This window comes from Carcharhinus amblyrhynchos, chromosome 9 (genome assembly GCF_965287045.1).
Source record: "Carcharhinus amblyrhynchos chromosome 9, sCarAmb.v2.hapA, whole genome shotgun sequence".
Lineage (NCBI taxonomy): Eukaryota > Metazoa > Chordata > Chondrichthyes > Carcharhiniformes > Carcharhinidae > Carcharhinus > Carcharhinus amblyrhynchos.
The window spans coordinates 62,561,474-62,581,604 of NC_137332.1; the positions used below are offsets into that span (position 1 = coordinate 62,561,474).

General features: G+C 40.0%; 1 protein-coding gene across 1 annotated transcript in view; it reads right to left on the minus strand.

Moving 5' to 3' along the window:
• nr5a2 (nuclear receptor subfamily 5, group A, member 2) overlaps positions 1–20,131 on the minus strand; it is a 183,704-nt gene that overhangs the window by 156,414 nt on the left and 7,159 nt on the right. The window contains exon 4 of the mRNA XM_080196604.1: positions 15,600–16,246. Coding sequence (XP_080052730.1) covers positions 15,600–16,246 — 647 coding nt within the window. The remainder of the gene's footprint in view (positions 1–15,599; positions 16,247–20,131) is intronic.

A 20,131-nucleotide genomic window follows, 5' to 3' on the forward strand; every position in this document is an offset into this window, starting at 1 on the left:
AGCATTGTGAGGTTGTCTGTGGGCTTGCAGTACAGTGAGGTGCTGAGGTGACCGTCCTTGATGGAGATGCGTGTGTCCAAGAATGCAACCAATTCTGGAGAATAGTCCATGGTGAGTCTGATGGTGGGATAGAACTTGTTGTTATCATCATATAGTTGTTTCAGTGATTGTTCACCATGAGGCCAAAGGAAGAAAATGTCATTGATGTATCTAGTGTATAGCATCGGTTGAAGATTCTGTGCGGGTGAAGAAGTCTTGTTTGAACCTGCGCATGAAGATGTTGGCATATTGAGGTGCGAATTTGGTCCCCATGGCTGTTCCGTGTGTCTGGATGAAAAACTGGTTGTTGAAGGTGAAGACATTGTGGTCCAGGATAAAGCGGATGAGTTGTAAAATTGCATCTGGAAACTGGCAGTTGTCGGCATTGAGTACTGAAGCAGTCGCAGCAATGCCACCGTTGTGGGGGATGTTGGTGTAGAGCGCTGAGACATCCATTCGACACACGACAGCGCAGAGTCGCTGAGCAGAGACTGATAGCCAAGTTCCGCACACACGAGGACAGTCTCAAGAAGGATCTTGGGTTTATGTCGCACTATCTGTAACCCCCGTGACTTGCCTGGGTTTGCAAAACCTCACTTACTGTACTGTCTGGAGACAATACACATCTCTTTAACCTGTGATCAGTGCTCCTTCCACTCACATTGTCGGCCACTTTAAGACTTGAACAGCAGGTTAGGTGTAAAGATTTGCATTCTAATCAGTAATCTGTAACTGTCTGTGCTTTATATGCTCTGTCTGTGGCCAGAACTCTCCATTCACCTGACAAAGGGACTAACCCCGAAAGCTTGTGAGTTTACTATCAAATAAATCAGTCTGACTTAAACCTGGTGTCGTCAGACTTTTTACAAGATTTTAGAGTCCATTATTAAAGGTGTGTTCGCAGAGTACTTGAAAGTGCATGATAAAGTAGGACAAAGTCAGCACAGCTTTGTCAAGGGGAGGTCATGTTTGACAAATCTGTTAGAGTTCTTTGAGGTGGTAAGAAGGAAGTTAGATAAAGGAGAACCAATGGATGTGATTTATTTAGATTTCCAGAAGGCCTTTGACAAGGTGCCACATAGGAGACTGTTAAATGTTAAGTGCCCATTGTGTTAAGGATAAGATCCTGGTATGGATAGAGTATTCGCAGACTGGCAGAAGGTGGAGAGTGGGGATAAAGGGGTCTTTTTCAGGATGGCAGCTGGTGACTGGTGGTGTGCTCAGGGATCAGTGCTGGGACCACAACTTTTCACAATATACATTAACGATTTGGAAGAAGGAACTGAAGGCATTGTTGCTAAGTTTGCAGATGATACAAAGATATGTAGAGGGACAATAGTACAGAGGAAGTGGGGGGCTGCAGAATGACTTGGACAGGTTAGGAGAGTGAGCAAAGAAGTGGCAGATGGAATACCATGTGGAAAAGTGCGAGGTTATGCACTTTTGAAGGAGGAATGGAGGCATAGAATATTTTCTAAATGGGAAAATGCTTAGAAAATCAGAAACACAAATGGACTTGGGAATCATTGTTCAAGATTCTCTTACGGTTAACGTGCAGGTTCAGTTGGCAGTGCAATGTTAACATTCGTGTTGAGAGGGCTAGAATACAAGAGCAGGGATGTACTTCTGAGGCTGAACAAGGCTCTGGTCAGACCCCATTTGGAGTATTGTGAGTAATTTTGTGCCCCATATCTAAGGAAGGATGTGCTGGCCTTGGAAAATGTCCAGAGGATCTTCACAAGAATGTAAACAAAGAGCTTGTTGTATAAGGAGCGGTTAAGGACTCTGGGTCTGTACTCGTTAGAGTTTAGAAGGACGAGGGGGGATCTTATTGAAACTTACAGGATACTGTGAGACCTAGATAGAGTGGATATGGAGAGGATGTTTCCACTGGCAAGAAAAACTAGAACCAGTTGGCACAACCTCAGGCTAAAGGGACAATCCTTTAAAACAGAATTGAGAGGGAATTTCTTCAGCCAGAGAGTGGTGAATCTGTGATACTCTTTGCCACAGAAGGCCATTGAGTGTCTTTAAGTCAGAGATAGATAGGTTCTTGATTAATTAGGGGATCGGGGTTGTGGGGAAAAGGCAGGAGAATGGGGATGAGAAAAATATCAGCCGTGAGTGAATGAAGAGCAGACTCAATGGATCGAGTGGCCTAATTCTGCTCCTACATCTTATGGTCTATTATGGTCTGACAGCATCTGTGGAGAGAGAATAGAGCCAATGTTTGAAGCGTGGATGATCCATCCTTGGAATTGGCAGTTAAGATGTATGTGAGAACATGACTGCGTAGTCATGTTGAAGGGGCAGCGCAGTGCACAAGCCGCAGATTACAGAAAACATGGACACAAATCCAGAGATGCAATTGGTAGGAGAGATATACACCCTCCTTCCCATAAATCCAAGCAAATTCTGTTAGAAGTCTAATCCTGCCATTTAAAGTTGCCGCATAAAAATGAGGGAACCATAACTTGCAATCGCATTGTGCCCTCAATACAGAAAAATGTCTTAGAATCACAGATTTCTTCGGATGCAGAAGGAGGCCATTTGGCACATCCACCAGAACTCTACCACCTCGCCTGCCACAGAATCGGAACGGGCAAGGGTCCAACAACAGAAATCTCCATTGACTTCGGCTGGGAATTTCCAGTTTTGCCCGAGCCATAAAATCCCACCCAGTGTCTGCACTGGCTCTCCAAATGACAGGTTTCACAGGTCGCATAATCTGAGTCTTCAAGGTGCCCAAATGCTAATAAATGGAATGGCTAATAAAAGTAGGAAGGGAGCTTTAGATACGGGAAGGTTTGAGAAGTCTGTTTCAGCGAGTTTTATCTGATTTATTCACAGGACACAGGCATCACTGGTTAGACTAACATTTATTTCTCAACCCTTGAGAAGGTGGTGGTAAGCTGCCTTCAACTGCAACAGTCCCTGTGGTGTAGGTACACCCACAGAATTATTAGGGAGGGAATTCCAGGACTTTGACCCAGGAACAGCGATATATTTCCAAATCAGGACAGTGCATGGCTTGGAGGGGAATTTCCAGGTGATAGTCCCCATGCATCTGCTGTCCTTGTCCCTCTAAGAGGTATGGGTTCAGAAGGTGCTCTCTAAGGAGCCTTGATAAGTGCTGCAATGCATCTTGCTGCTACTGTGTGTCAATGTGCAGGGACTGGATGTTGAAAGTTGTGAGTGGGCTGCCAATCTGCTTTGCCTTGCATGGTTTTGAGCTTCTTGAATGTTAAACATAGAAACACACAAACTAGAAGCAGGAGGAGGCCATTTGGCCCTTTGAGCCTGATCATCAAATTCAATATCCCGATTCCCCCTTCCCCTCATATCCCTTAATCCCTTTAGTCCCAAGAACTATATCTACTTTCTTCTTGAAATCAGACAACATTTTGGCCTCAATATTCTGTGGTAGTGAATTCCACAGATTCACCATTCTCTGGGTGAAGAAATTTCTCTTCACCTCAATTCTAAAAGTTTTGCTCCTTAGCCTCAAGGTATGACCCCTAGTTCTGGACCCCCCTTTATTGAAAACATTCTTTCTGAATCTATCCTGGCTAACCCTATTAGAATTTTATAAGTTTCCACGAGATCCCTTCTCACTCTTCTAAACTCCAATGAATATAAACCTAACCAACTTAGTCTCTCTTCCTATTACAGATCTGCCATTCCAGGAATCAGCCTGGTAAACCATTGCTGTACTCCCTCTACAGCAAGGGCATCCTTCCTTAGAGAAGGACACCAAAACTGTACACAATACTCGTGACCTCATCAACACCCTCTACAATTGAAACAAAACATCCCTATCCCTATATTCAAATCCTCTTGCCAACTTACCATTCTTTACAGCCTCCTATACCTGCATACTTACTTTCAGCAACTGATGCACGAGGACTCCAAGTCTTTGTGGAGTATCCAACTCTCAATTTACATCCATTCAAGTAATAATCTGCCTTCCTATTATTGCTACCAAAGTGGATACCTCACATTTATCCGCACTATACTGCACCTCCATGAACATGCCCACACATCCAGCCTGTCCAAATCAAGCTGAAGCATCTTTGCAGCCTCCTCACAGCTCATCCTCCCACTCAACTTTGTATCATCTGCAAATTTGGAGGTAATACATTCAGTTCCCTCTTCCAAATCATTAATATATAATATGGACAGTTGGAGTCCTAGATCCTGCAGAACCCCACGAGATACTGACTGCCAATCAGAAAAAGAGTCATTTATGCCAACTCTTTGGTTCCTATCTGCTAACTAGCTTTTTATTTATCTCAAGACATTATCACAATTCCATGTGTAGGTAATGTCTTAAGATGGATAGAACATTTACTACTTTACATATTAGTTATGTGAAATCTTGTCAATCTCTTAAAAGTTTAAATAAACCACACCCACTGGTTCTCCTGAGTCAACTTTACTAGCTACATCCTCAAAGAATTCCAATAGACTTGTCAAGCATGATTTCCCTTTTGTAATTCCATGCTGACCTTGTTTGATTATACCACTTCCTTCCAAATGCTGACCCTAGCAAGTTCCCCAGTACTAATGTTAGGCTCACTGGTCTATAGTTCTCTGTTTTCTCCCTACCTCCCTTTTTGAATAGCGGGATTATATTAGCTACCCGCCAATCTGTAGGAACTATTCCAGAGTCCAAAGAATTTTGGAAAATAACCATCAATGGATCTACTATTCCTAGGGCCACTCGCTTAAGTACTCTGAGATGAAGATTATCAGGACCTTCGTTTATTCACCTTCAATCACATCAATTTCCCCAAAACCATTCCTCTACTAATGCTGATTTTCTTCGGCTCCTCACTAAAACATGTTTCTCTCAGCCTTCTGGTACATTATTTATGTCTTCCTTTATGAAAACTGAAGCAAAGTACAAACTTAATTCCTCAGCCATTTCCTTATTCCTCATTATGAATTCCTCTGTTTCTGACTCTAAGGAGCCTACATTCATTTTTGTCAATCTTTTTGTCTTTGTATATCGATAGGAACTTTTACAGTCAGTTTTTACGTTCCCCGCTAGTTTACTTTTATACTCTATTTTTCCTTTCTTAATCAATCCCTTGGTCTAACTTTGCTGAATTTTAAACTGTTCCCAATCTTCAGACCTACTGCTTTTTCTTGCCAAATTGCATGCTTCTCCCTTGAATCTGATACTATCTCTAATTTTCCTTGTAAGCCATGATTGGCCACAATTCCCTTACTATTCTTGCACCAAACAGGAACAAACAACTTCTGGAGTTCACCTATTCATTCCTTAAATGTCTACCATTGCCTGTCCACTGTCTTTCCTTTCAAAAATGTTTCCCAGTCCATCATGCCAATTCATGCCTCATGCCATCATAGTTACCTTTATTGAGATTCAGGATTCTGGGGTATCAGAATCAACTACATCACACTTGACAAAGAATTTTACCATATTGTGGTCACCCATTCCCAAGGGTTCTCTCACAACTAAATTGCCAACTAATCCTTTCTCATTGCAGTGCATCCAGTCCAAGATGGTTTGCTCCCTTGTTGGCTCCTTAACGTGTTGCTCCAGAGCTGCACTCATCCATTTAAGTGGAGGGTATTCTATCACAGTCCTGACTTGTGCCCTGTAGATGGTGGACAGGCTCTGGGGAGTCAGGAGGTGAGTTACTCACCACAGAATTCCCAGCCTTTGACCTGCTGTTGCAGCCATACTATTTATATGGCTGATCCAGTTGAATTTATCATCAACGGTAGCCCCCAGAATGCTGATAGTCAGGAATTGAATGAAGGTAATGTCACTGAATGTCAAGATTGAATGTTTTTGGAAATGGCCATTGCCTGGAACTTGTGTGATGTGAATGTTACTTGCCACTTAATCAGGCTCCTGATTGTTGTTCAGGTCTTTCTACATATGGACACAGGTACTTACAGTTTGAGAGGGTTGGACTTAAGTGCCTCTGATATTCAAATGATGAAGCCACAAAACATGGCTATATTTTTCTCATGTTCAATTGGAGAAAATGAATGGCTTACCCTTGAATTAGTTGAGACAAGGATACCATAACTAGCCTAGATTTTCAACTTGTTGGAAACAGTTGTAATGTGAAATGTTCCTGAATTGTCTGAATTTAAGATTGGGCTGGAGTCTCCAGGAATTGATGATCCATCTGCAGGACACTGCTGTGTCAAACCTGGAGGAAAATCATTGGGACATTTAAAAATATATATAAAAACAATTTCTTTTGAAAATTTCTCTTCATCAGATCTTAAAATATTGAAAATGAGGGGGATGGGAAAGTCTGTTTGACTGATAGTCAAGCACCATCCAATTGGATAATGAGTCTTTTTGGTTTCCTATTGATGTAGGAAGGCAGTGCATCAGTAGGATGAAGGCATTAGCTGATGAATGACTGAAGCTGGGACGGTGGGGGTGGGGGGAGGATGTGGGGGATGGTGGTGGTATGCTCATGTAATGAAACCATGATGAATTAATTTGCTCACAGTTGGCAAACCTATCGGACATGGACCCAGAAAAATTTCTGCTACTATGTCAAAATATTGCAGCTTGTACAGGATTGCAGCTATAAAACTAAGCTATTGAGCTCTGCAAGGAATAACATGAACTATGGGGTTTAGTACTGGAATTGTCAGTATAATATCAGTGGAGAGTTTGGAAAAGAACTTTTAACATCTTGTTGATCTCTTGTGGCTCTGCCAGTGAACGGTCAAGACAAAGTGAATTTTCTTTAGAGAGAAATTAGCAATGCTGTGGTGTGGGGATCTGCTACTTCTGGAGTTTTTGAAGCTCTCCCTAGTGGTAGCCGTGTCCAGTTGCATGCAGTGTTCTGCCCAAGTAAGGAGTGCACACAATGCAACGTAAATTTAATAATGCATCATTATTTGCTGTCAAAATATGCTTAGACTAATAACCACTGACATCACTTATATGTAACTTTAGGTGAGAGCAACTATCTGAATAATGACAGAAATCCAAAGCTTTCTGTATGAGAAAGTGCTATTTATGAAAACAGTATCTCCGTGTCTGCCTCACCATTGAAAGACAGTAAGAAGTCTGACAACACCAGGTTTAAGTCCAACCGATTTATTTGATAGTAAACTCACAAGCTTTCGAGGTTCCCCTGTTCGTCAGGTGAATGGAGAGTTCTCTCCATTCACCTCCATTCACCTGACGAAGAGGGGAGCCTCGAAAGCTTGTGAGTTTACTATCAAATAAATTGGTTGGACTTAAACCTGGTGTTGTCAGACTTCTTACTGTGTTTACCCCAGTCCAATGCCGGCATCTCCACATCATCACCACTGAAATACATTGAATGGCATGAAGTTGCTGCATTTTTAAAAATTCATTTGTGGGATATGGGAACCACTGACTGGCCAGCATTTATTGCCCTTCCCTAGTTGCCCTTGAGAAGATGGTGGTGAGCCATCTTCTTGAATCGCTGAAGTCCATGTCCTGTGGGTTGACTCATAATACCGTTTGCAGTGAATATATGAACTAACCTTGCCACGAAAGGTTAAGTCTCATACATTTTAGTGGAAGTAACTTTTTAACAGTATGATAAATGTTAATTGCTGTTAATCAATGCAGTCAGCAGTGAAAATTAACTTTTAGAAGTATGGAGTCTCATTCCCTCATGTTTTAATCCATTATTATTGGAGATTTTAAAACATGAAATAAAAGAAATAGTTACTCTTCTCTTAATCCAATCTTGCCCTTTATTTCTCTCTTTGTACCTGATCTGATATTGAATTAACCCACTTTAATTTACACTTCCTTCACAGTTCATGTGCTGTCAATTTCACAATCCACAAGTTGCATTAGATAACAAAATTTGCAATTGCTTACCTTGGGGCAACACAGTGATTGGCACTGCTGACTTGCAAGGACCCGGATTCAATTCCTGGCTTGGGTCACTGTCTATGCAGAGTCTGCACATTCTCCCCAAGTCTTTGTGGGTTTCCTCCCACAGTCCAAAAAACATGTTGATTAGGTCCACTGACCATGTTAAATTCTCCCTCAGTGTACCCGAACAGGCATCAGAGTATGGCGATGCGGGGATTTTCACAGTAACTTCATTGCAGTGTTAATGTAAGCCTACTGGTGACATTGATAAATAAACTTCAACTTAAAACTGTTCACTCAGATGACTGATTTCCCTTCTTCTGACATTATCACCTTGAATTTTCAACAACTTGCTATGGAAAAAAATGAAAAGCCTTCGGGCTATTATATTGTACTTATTAAAAATTAAAGTTGAAAATGCTACAAATATGATTTGAGCAAACAGCATTAATATATAACCCAAATATTGGAAGGACTTTTAAAAATTACTCTATTACTCATTTTAAAAGTATTGAGCCTGATTCTGAGCAACAGTGACCCTAATGATACCTGGGAAGTTAAAAATACCTATGCTGTGAGAATGTAAGATATCAGCTGCAGTACTTGACATGCTGCACCACACTAACACGGCTTAAAAACAAATGTATTAAAATGCTGCATCAGTGGTTAATACTGTTGCTTCACAGCTCCAGGGTATCAGGTTTGATTACAGCCATGGGCGCCCTGTCTGTTGGAATTTGCATTTTCTCCCCATGTCTGTGCGGCTTTCCTTGAGATATTTTGGTATCCTCCCACAGTCCAAAGATATGTCGGTTACATGGATTGACCATGCCAAATTGCCCCTTAGTTTCCAAAGATGTGCACATTAGGTGGATCGGCCATGCTAAATTGCCTCAGTGTCCCAAGACGTGTAGGTTAGATGGGATTAACCATGGTAACTGGGTGGGATTACAGGAATAGGGTGGAGGGGAATGTCTGGGTAAGATACTGTCAGAGAGTCAGTGCAGACTCAGTAGGCTGAATGGCCTGTTTTGCACTGTAGGGATTCTATGATTCTTCTATGATTTTAGTCTAAAGCCTATCCATGGATTTCTTTGCACACATTGGAGGAATTATAACATTTGGAAGGAGTGGGCCCAATTTTACATTTGTTGCCCACACTCTTGCCTCACAAACCTATTTAAATACGTTTTCTTAAGTACAAATTATGCATTTACTTGAACAACAGGGAATCACTCAAGTAATTTTCTGAAATTATTCCTGTTTCTATTCAACATTACCGTTATCATAATAAATATATGTTCTGCATCTGCTCCTCTCGTCTTGTTTCCTCTCAATGTTGCTAGACTGGAAGCCAGTGCGGGTCAGTGGGCACATGGGCAATGGTAATATGGGACCTGGTACAGATCAGAATAGGAGCAATGGAGTTTTGGATGAGTTCAACTTTTTGAAGTGTGGTAAATAGTAGGTTGGCTTGGTAACATAAAGTACTTCAATGTGATGCATGACTAAAACATTTGACTCAAAATACAAATTAATTAAAATATGTCAAAGTGGAGATCATACATCCCTTTTTTTGAGAATAGTTTTTGTTACTACCATGAGGTGGACATTTCAATAATTTTACACTAACAGCATCCCATGGGATGTAGTCAAGGCAACAATTGGAATCTAGTAGTTAGTCTCTAATTCACATTATAAAAGGTGTGAAAGCAGCTAGACTAGGGAAACATCAGCAAATTTATATGCAGCAAGATCCCACAAACATGAGCTGAATGATCAGTTAATCTGGTTTTGATGTTACTGGCCAGTACACTTGGACAACTCTTTGCTTGTAAACATGTTGTGTCACTGGATCTTTCATATCCACCTGAACAAGCAGATGGGCTTATCATCTGATCTCAGTGGCATCTCAAACAACACAGCATTCCTAAACTGATTTCCAGCCTCAACTGTATGCTGAAATCCTGGAACAAGCTTTTAGACCACAAAACTTTTGACTCATGCGTAAGACGAAGAGAAACGGAAAAGGCTGCAAATAGTCAGCCTTTAAGTATCTAATTCTGTTTAGATTACTCACTAACCAGAACAGTACTGGAGAGAATCACCTTTACTGCAGTCATTCTGTGGCATTCCAATCCCTTCTTCAGTTAGCTACGAGCCAATCACAGAGCCTGCATGAACTGAAGGAAGGACAACATGTGTCCAAATTTCTGTCAATGCTATGCACAAGTTGACCACAAGGAAGTGTGTGAGAACACTATTTGTATTTTATTTCCCTCCTTCTAACACTGCTGCTGTGTCTGCAGTTTGCCAAGTCTCCACTTACCATCCCTTGTCAGTGGACTGGCAGAGGTCAGGAAATTTTCCCTCCCACCGCTCCAAGAATCATTAAGTTGATCTTTCCCTACACCCTAGCTATGATTGTGACACTACATTCTGCACCCCCTCGTTTCCTTCTCCCCTACGTATTCTATGAATGGCATGCTTTGTTTGTACAGTGTGTAAGAAACAATACTTTTCACTGTATATCAATACATGTGACAATAATAAATCAAATCAAATCAAAAAAGCATGTCATCACGGCCAGGAACTGCCCTTTGGCAGCGTGCCACCCAGTCATTTGTTAATTAGAACCACACTGTGAAAATAGGTCAATTGAATACCACTGGATTTGAAGCTGATGGCAATACCTTTCAATTGAGCTTGACAAGGTAACGAAAGCAAATAGATTCACCAACTGCATTTTAAGAGTACAGTGCACTTGATTTATAATCCACTCTTCATTTTTCCATTGGCTGTGGTTACTTTGCTTGTTATTTTCAATAGGTCTCCATTCAATTGATTAAATAAAATTAGGTCTGTTAGAATATTATTTGGAGTTACAGTGCTTTGACTTAATGCTGTACCAATCTGCTGGAGTGATATTAGATTAGAAACTGGCTAGGGATGCCTAGTAGTGACTGGGGAAGCAGGAATTGAGGCCAGTAACAAAGTTTCAAAGCTTATATCACTGATGGTGTTAAATGAACAAAGTATCAGAGGCTTGTTACAATTCTAATAAACATGACACTTTTCATTGCCAATTCCCATCTATTAATACTCCTTTGCATAAAATATGTGCACACTGTATCATTCTGGTGTGACACTAGTCAGAGCCCTCAGAGCACATACTTGCACCAAAACAGGAAGCAACATTAAAGCAACAATTGTCCAAAACAGTTCATCTGAGGGCAGAAAGTGAATGCCTCTTGTGTCACTTAATGCTGATTGACACTGTTTTGGCTTCCAAGTTGAAAGTAACAACAGCTAGAGAAAACTGTCCTCTCTGAAAACAGATGGTCACCAGGATGAACAACACTTTTGGTTTGGAGAAAGGGAAGAGCTAGGATTTTGATGTTTCATTTTAATGGTGAAACAAAGTTTCAGTTGGCATTCTTTTGGACTGCTCACCATGGAGACCTCTGAACAAGAACAAGCCAACAGGACCAGAATGTATCCATTACAACAGTTTAAACTTAGCAAGCGTTCACCCTGTAGAATGATGCCTCTGAACATCTTTGAAAAGACAAGAGGGTCAATTTTGACTGTGGGATGGTTTAACTTAGATGATAATGAATTGGCAATTACTCACGATTTTTATTTTTATCAAAGTCAATGTAAGTGTATCAGACATGCTGAGGACTCACTATCACCAGTTTTACATGATCACTCAGTCACAATTAGTCCCCCCAGGGTGGGTAACAGACTGAGGTTGAAGAAATATGCCCGCATGAACATTTTTACTACCAAATGAGAAAATGCTGGAAAATCTCAGCAGGTCTGGCAGCATCTGTGAGGAGAGAAAAGAGCTGACATTTTGATTCCAAATGATCCTTCGTCAGCTCTTTTGGTTTCAGATTCCAGCATCCGCAGTAATTCGTTTTTATCAGCATTTTTTACTAAGTTGGAGAGAAGAGTAACAAGGCAAACTGATCATGAAATATTGCTTTGATAGCTAAAGGTTTGGCCTCTGATGCTGGGGCAGAAGAAACAGGAGAACAAACAGCAGTTTGCTATCTGTTAAATCACATTCCGTAAGGTGCATAAAGGTGCATGAGAAAGCAATCCCAAATTCAAGTGAACAATCAGAATATCCTGATTGTCCTCTGAACTGGTCACAGTAGTGACATCTTAACAGGAACAATCCACTGGGACCAGAAAGAGACAGTTTGTTAAGAGGTCTCCATGTAACTAATCTAGAAGAAAACTGGAATATTAACTGAGACAATAACACTGAAGCAGGACCAAATGGTATTTTCTCCATTGCAAGCAGCAAAAGGTTTCTGATTGTGTGCCAAAAAATGTCTTACAGTACTGCATTTTCAAATTGTGCATCTTTTAAACAGAATTAGTTCCTGAATAAATTCACCAAAATGTGGCAATGTGTAAAAATCTAAATTATAGATATTGATGTTGGTGATCCCTTGCCAGGGCATTTAGCCTCTGTGCATAGGTAACACCATTGGTAAATTGTGAATTATTTTATCTAGCACACTGGAGACAGTTACCGACTGATATTTGAAGGGGTGTGACAGCAGGAAGATGTTGGCATTGATTCTATCTCAGATATACATTTAGAGATTGTTTGATACTTTGCTTGCCAAATGACTATCCATCAGACTTATTTAGTGATCCAAGTGAATGATCTAGCAATCAGAAATGAGGAAGGGAAAATGACGTGGTTGATTTTTGGCATAAAGTTTAGATGTGAAATGGAAGAAGCATAAGAAAAACAATAAAACAAATTGTCAGCCTTACTGCTGGATTTACCAACTTAGGCACAAGTATAAAAGCAAAATCCTGCAGATGCTGGGAATCTGAAATAAAAACAGGAAATGCTGAAACGTGAACTGTTTCTCTCTCCACAGATGCTGCTGGATTGCTGAGTTTTTCGAAAACATCCTGTTTTTTATTATCAATTTAAGCATTAGTAGCTTGGCCACAAAACAACAGAAGCCCCAGTCATATTGTTAAATCAGCATTTGACTCCGAAGCAATTTTGGTGCCAATCTGCACTGCCACCATTGTTTTCTTAACCCACGTACAAACTGTAGGCAGTGCAAGTCTGAAGACATTTGCTGCACTATTTAAGCTTCAGTTGGATAAAGCTGGAGTGTTTCTACAAATTATTTCTATCCTTTTCAGAAATTCTAAGCCTTAAGGATTTTCTTAAGTTTTGTCCATAAATCTGCTGTTCTCTTTCTGCTCCCCTTAATGTGCTGTGAGTCTGTGCCCAGCCTGATTTTCTGCCCTCCCAAATGGCGAGCTTTCTACGGCAGCACAATTAGCGTTGGCAACTTGCCCATCCACTTAAATGATGGCTGACCTTGACAACTGATTCAGCCATGGGGCAAGTGAGACATTACCTCACCGGCCGCTCAATTGATGTAAACCAGAATGCTTCCAATATCTCCAAATTCCTTGGTATTTGGGCATGTGTATTATGGGAGGGAGAAGGACTAACATTTGTCCTCCCCAAAAAGATTTTCCCCCCAATTTGTCTATTTCCTCGAGGCTTTCACAGGCATTATCCTTCACTTTTTTATATGTATACTGGTTGGGAATAGGATTTAAAGTTTGGGTTGATTTGAATGCTCTTCATAGTAAAATATGATATAGTGGGTTGGATAAGCGAGAGGGGATATTCCGATGGGCTCATGAAGCAATTGCCAGATTCTCCACTACTACAATTTTCCTCTGTCTGCTGGTAAGTGACCCATTTTTATATCTAAATGAGGAACTGCATCAGTGAGCAAAGGCAAGGTGGGCATGTGAGGCCTAAAGTTCAGCTCTCAAGAATTGAAATAGCTGAAGCCCGATCTCATTCGGCAGAAAGGTTATTTTATACCCACCTGAGGGAGCCGGTAGAGCCTCAGCTTAACATTTCCCCCTAAAGATGAAACCTCAGAAAACTGCCGCACTCCCTCAGCACTGCACTAGCATGGTAGCCTTGCATTATGCACTCAGGACCTGGCATGTGATTTCAACACACGATCTAATGGCTCCGAGGCAAGAATGCTACCCAGTGCATCTTGGCTAATACCTTTAGGAGAGCTGTTTAATGAGAGCGAACAGAACATTTTAAACATTTCTCTCATTGCCACATCAGAAAGTATAAAGGGCCTTAAGTTAAGTGCTGATAGAAATTACTACAGCCCTGATCACAATTATGAGAACACATATAGTATCTGCTGGTACACACATGGGATCTCAATTTGTTATCCTGTTTCACACTCCTAACACAAAGTCAAAATCTATCCCCATTATGTTTACCAATTAGAGGGCAGTGAGAAAGTCACAATCACAGTTGCATTAATTTGTATATGTATATACTTCTTATGTACAAGCTTTGTGGATACTCTGATCTGAAAAGGACTTGCAACCAATTTTTTCACTAAATCCAGTCATTCATGACAGCTGGTTAATTCTGCAACCTTGGTCTGAAAACTCAATGTTAACCTTTTCTTGCTAACCAGATAATATTCCTTTTGTAGTTAGGCTTGAGTCATGGGCAATGAATTGAGTGAATGAAATTAACTTCCATGACATGCTAAATTCAACATTTACCACACAGAACGCAATTCCCATGTACTATTGTACAATTTTGTATTAAAAAAATCTGAAGACAGTGAAATGTCAGTTTTTAAGTGCAACTAAGTGATTTTAAAAAATTGAACTTCAAAGTAAATTTCTTTTCCCTCGTCATGAATGATATGAAGAACACAAAATAGCCCAAACTATGAACTTTTCAGAGTTCTGCAGTTGAAAGCCATCATGATAAATTGCCTACAAAATGTATTTTGGGCAGTTTTTTTTCCCAAATGCAAGTCTTAATTTTAAAACATCTATTTACATTTGCATCAAATTTATATCCATTATTTTTAAAGACAAATACAGCTACACCAGCTCCTAATTTCATTTGTGCAGTTTGACCACATGACATTTAAATAGTGATCTTAACCAAAATCCTTTTCTAATATGATCAAAATCAAAGATAAGATAAAAAATGTACAATAATACATATTCCTCTCTTTGATAATCTTAGTGAAAAAGTAAGTTCAAATACAAACTAAGGAACACTGATTTAGATTTAAGCCCAACACTTTTCTGAAATGGCTTATGGTTGAAAACATATCTGATAGTGCTTATCATATGATATAAATCCCAGAATGGCAAATGATCACTGCAGACTGAACAGGATATAATATGTTAACACTACACATTCAGATCAGGAAAGATTCTAAATCCAAGATATGTACTGCAGTACATTTCCATCTGTACCACCCCGACATAAAATATTACACTGAGTGGAATACTGGAGGGGAGAATGAGAGGGGAGGGGTGACTGCATACCTGTGATGAATCTTGACATTGGAAGGAAATTCAAATAATGTTTTTAATCAATGTGTGACCTTTTCCCACCTGACTTCCCTACCCTTACTCTTCAACTGGGCACTAATTCTCATCCTGGCGATGCAGATGAAAGTCCATCCCATTGTATTGAAAATGTGCTTTTAAGTAGCCAGCTATTTTAAAATGTCATGTAGATCACAAATTAATGGGCCATCAATCTTAAGGCATTAAGACACAAAATGGATGGGTATTTCTCTTAATAGCATTGTAATATAATTGCATTGCAAAAGTAGAATCATACCTTAAGTTCTCTGAAGAATATGCTGCTGCGAGCCCACTCAACAATGGAGAAAAGGGTCTGATCTGCCATCTTACACATAAGCCCAAAAGTGTTGAGCTTTTCATGTTTTCCCCTGCTGGCCTGTTCTTGCTGTAGGTAGGCCAGGATCTTGGCCTGCACCTGGGGTTCATCTGGTTCACACTTCAAAAGTTCCAATATAAGATGTGGGATACTGGATGGAGAGCTGGTCGGATAGGTGTCCATGTAAGAGTAACCCATTAGAGATTCTGGGGAGCTAGTATAGGGGTCTGGATATTCTGACTTGATGGTACGACTTGGATAAGGACTATAGGTCTGATAGCCTTGCAGACTGCCATGTGTTGGCATTGCCATGCTAATTGGAGATGTTACGAATGGGCTCCGATCATAGTCTGTTGGTGGCAAGGCAGGATGGTTTAGAGGTAGGCCTTTGGAGGCTGAATGGATGTTTTGGATAGCAGAAGATATCGTCAGGTCTGTTGGCATTGTCTGCATCACCTGAGTCATGGCTTCTAGTTTAAGTCCATTTGCTCGAATCAGAGCTTTCTTCTGCTGTTTCAGAGCCCTGTCCCTCTTGTACATTGGCCCAAACTTGTTTCGACCTCCACGCATGCGATCAGCTCTTACAGCTGTGGAATACATACATTATTAAAAATCAGTACTGCATTGATGCACAACCAGGAACATATATTCATTGTTTAAATTCACATTGTTTTGCTTTGTGTTTCAAACATGAAAAAGGTAAGAAAATAAATATTGTGCACATTAGCAAATTGGTTTGAGATTAGTTTATATGTTTAAAATAAAAGTGTTCGGAAGAATCAACAGGTCTGGCAGCATCTGTGGAGAGAGGAACAGTTGACATTTTGAGTCTCTGTGACTCCAAGTAGTCATACAGGCTCAAAATGTTAACTCTGTTTCTCTTTCCACAGATCCTGCCGGACCTGCTGAGTCTTTCCAGCACTTTGTTTTATTTCCAATCTCCGGCATCTGCAGAATTTTGCTTTTATTGTCAAAGATTCCGTTTTGTGCATCTCCAAAAAATAGAAAGCTTGTGAAGTTAATACCTTCTGGCTGTGGATCTTAGCATTATCCTTTTCATACTGATTATAATTTCACGTTGCAATATTGCAATTTATTCCATATAAAATGTGTCCATATGCTTATGCTTCAGTTGAGTCTCACATTCATCTGACAGAAATGAGCCTTTCATACCAGCAGTCACCATGTGACTGTACTTTGGGTATTTATGTGTACTTAGACATCACTGTACAGTTCTGCCCTGAACTGACTGACTAATCTTTACTGGAGCAAACAGACTTCATGTTCAATATTGGCAGCAAGAAAAAAGTCAATGCATGAAAACATTGATATATACTGCACAAATAAATGAAAAGCAGGTTGTTCGTATGACTTAGGGTCTGCAACAAGCCCTGCTAATACCAAAGACCTTTTCTTTAGAAAGAAATCTAATTTTCAATGTATTACAATAATCAAAGTGTGTAACTGAGAAAAGGAATTATCCTTATATTACATACATTCACATATTGCTTATGTGAAGAAAAAAGTACGAATACATAAAGAGTTTCTACAGTGATTGTACTGTTCTGAAATTCCTTGAATCAAGTGTTGCTTTCAAACTTTTTAATTTGCCTCAGTTTTGATGTACCATGTTTTCTTAGTCACTTATCTTATTATCATTAAAGACAGAAAATGTTTAATCTCTATTTTCAACTCCTTTGACTATCTTCTTTTTGTGTTTCTGCCTCCTCCTTTTCTTCATCCTTCTGCTTGAATAGTGCTATCAAGCCATACTTTAGTAAAGCCCCATTATAATATGTCCCATGTGAACAAAAACAAGCTCATTGAGAGCCCCGATGTCACTGCAATATCTTCTAATATCTCAGGAATTAAAAAATAATTAAAACAAATCCAATTCAGCAGATGCCTTGGGATTTGTTATAATGGTCTCTGTCACAGTGGTGTCTGTCACCACTGAGCACATCTAACAGCTACTGAAATATTCTGACAGTGCTAGTTTCGGCTATTGGTGACTAAAGAAAAACAGGACCCTCTGACAGCTATATGACATGTTGAGACTGCTGTGACTTCTACTTGAGGTTACAATTGGAGCATTTTATCTCAGGGATTAGTGCTACATTAAAAATTTATTATAAGCCTTGTGTATCCATTATAAGAACTTTTGACAATTAGAGGTTCAAACCTACATGGTAGAATGCAGACCAGTAACTAATTGTGAGTCCTCTTGGGAAAACATTCTTGGCTTCATGATGTCTGGTCAAGTGCTTGCATTTATGTGCCCGTAATAGTGTGTTCATTTGTTAGCAATATATATTTGCCATTCAGACATCTCAGGATTTTGCAGTGGCTGATCCTAAATGTTAAATTTGACAACAATTGTAGAGAGATTGGATTCATTTTCATTTTTCATTCAAAGTTAAATATGCAACTGAATTATCTCCAGATCACCATTAAAAACCTGTTTGAAAATGCCTTCATTCCACAGTAAAAGACACGCTACCCCTGGTAGCAGCATGCACTGTGGCATGGAAACACTGATAAAACTATTTCAATGGCTCTTTGAAATCTAGTATAGGCATTCCTGTAACAGTACATGCCTGAAATAATATGACATTCATATAATGCAGCTTGTACAAAATTCTGAAAGACAAAAACCTCTCAGAAATAGTCCTAAAGTTTGTTATTTGTTTAAATCTATTTGTTTTGGATATTTACAGAAGAATTATTTTGAATGGTTTTGAGCACATAGGTTTAAGCTACACTCCAGTGCAGAGTGGAGGGAGTTCCACACTGCCACGGCTAGTCCTTTCAGGTGGATGCAATAGATCCTATGACAATGACTCAAAGAGTAGGAATGCTACTTTCAGTATCCTAGTCAATACTTATCCCTCAGGCAGCTTCACAAAACAGGATGAATTTGGTGATTATCACATTGCTGTGTATAGGTGCTTGCTGCGTGCAAATTGGCTGCTGTGTTTCTTGCATCACAACAATGACAAAACTACAAAAGTAATTATTGTCTGTAATCTTTTCGGACATACTCTTTGTCAAAGGATCTATTTAAATGAATGGCTTTCTGTTTCTATTCATTTTTGATTAAATGATTAAACTATGCAAGATAGGTGTTACACTGTAAGCAAAAGTTTACAGCTCATTTCCTAACAAGGCTGAGGTACAAGTGACCACTGAAAGACAATGATGAAATACAACTGCAAGTAACTCCAGAAATGTTCCTAATTCACATGCTTGATTCCTTACATACTTCAGGATTAAATGCAATCAACTGAAGTAACATGGATTGATGTCAAATGATATGGAATGAAATGAGGGATTGTAGAGGTATAGAATTTTAAGTTGACATTGTCTTGCGAGCGAGGTACTTGCAGATGGAGATAATTTTATAGAACTAGGGAGTGATAGAACAGAATCAGCTAACATACAGGGTGCATTGGGAGCACTCCTGCCTTTGAGCCAGGATTTGAGCTCGAGTTCAAGTTCCACTCTAGGACTTGAAAATGGCCATGGGAGAATGTAGCTTATCAGCTCTCTGGTCAGCTTATGAATCCTTCCAATACTGTCCTCCAAAGAAGTGTGCAAAGATACAGGACAAGCATTACTAACATATAATGTTGTGTGACTAGGAATGACTAGGAAATGTAAAGTGATGTACACTGACTTTGTGTTCTTCACGTGGAATGACAACATAAATGAATTTATATGTATTTTAGCAAGACTAGAAACTTTGACAAAACTATATATATGTCCTCTCTCCTCTGACTAAACAGAGAAAATGACATGAGCACATTGACAGCCTATAATGTAGAATGGAGAGTTAAATAGATGCAGAAAGTGAGCGGATGGGGCACATTACAGTAGTCTGGTGTGAGAAATGTTGATGTGCCAAGACATAGAAAGACGTGGGAGACTCCTAGTGACCTGGGTTTGGAGGCATCGCATGAAAATGTGTGGTGATCGGTAAATGATGTTGGTTTTGAGTGAGACTCCTGACATATTTTCAGAATCCACTGAACAGAATAGAATTCGGTTTCTGATGCAACGATAATTCCTCCCGGATTCTGATTAGTACACCAGAGGTTAGAAATATAATTTAAATAATAGTAGGATTTAGTATTCGGAAAATCACTGTCAAATTCGAATCTCTTTTATCCCTGCGAACCTTGTAACTTGCGATTCTCACAAATACTGTCGTTGACCCCTCAATGACAATGCAGGTACACAGCACACCGACCTATTCTTTCGCTCATTGGCCCCGGACTCCCGGACTGAATGGACCAGTCAGCCCGCAGTCAGCTTCATCCCGACGTGATCTTAGCCAGAGCGCGATCCAATTGCCCTCGGCATCCCTGGGGCGGCAATAAAAATGCCTTGAAAGCCTTGGAAAGGCAAACGGTTCGGGCTTCCTGCTCTCGGTGACTATCCTGCTGGAAGTCCCCCAGACTGTATTTCAGGCA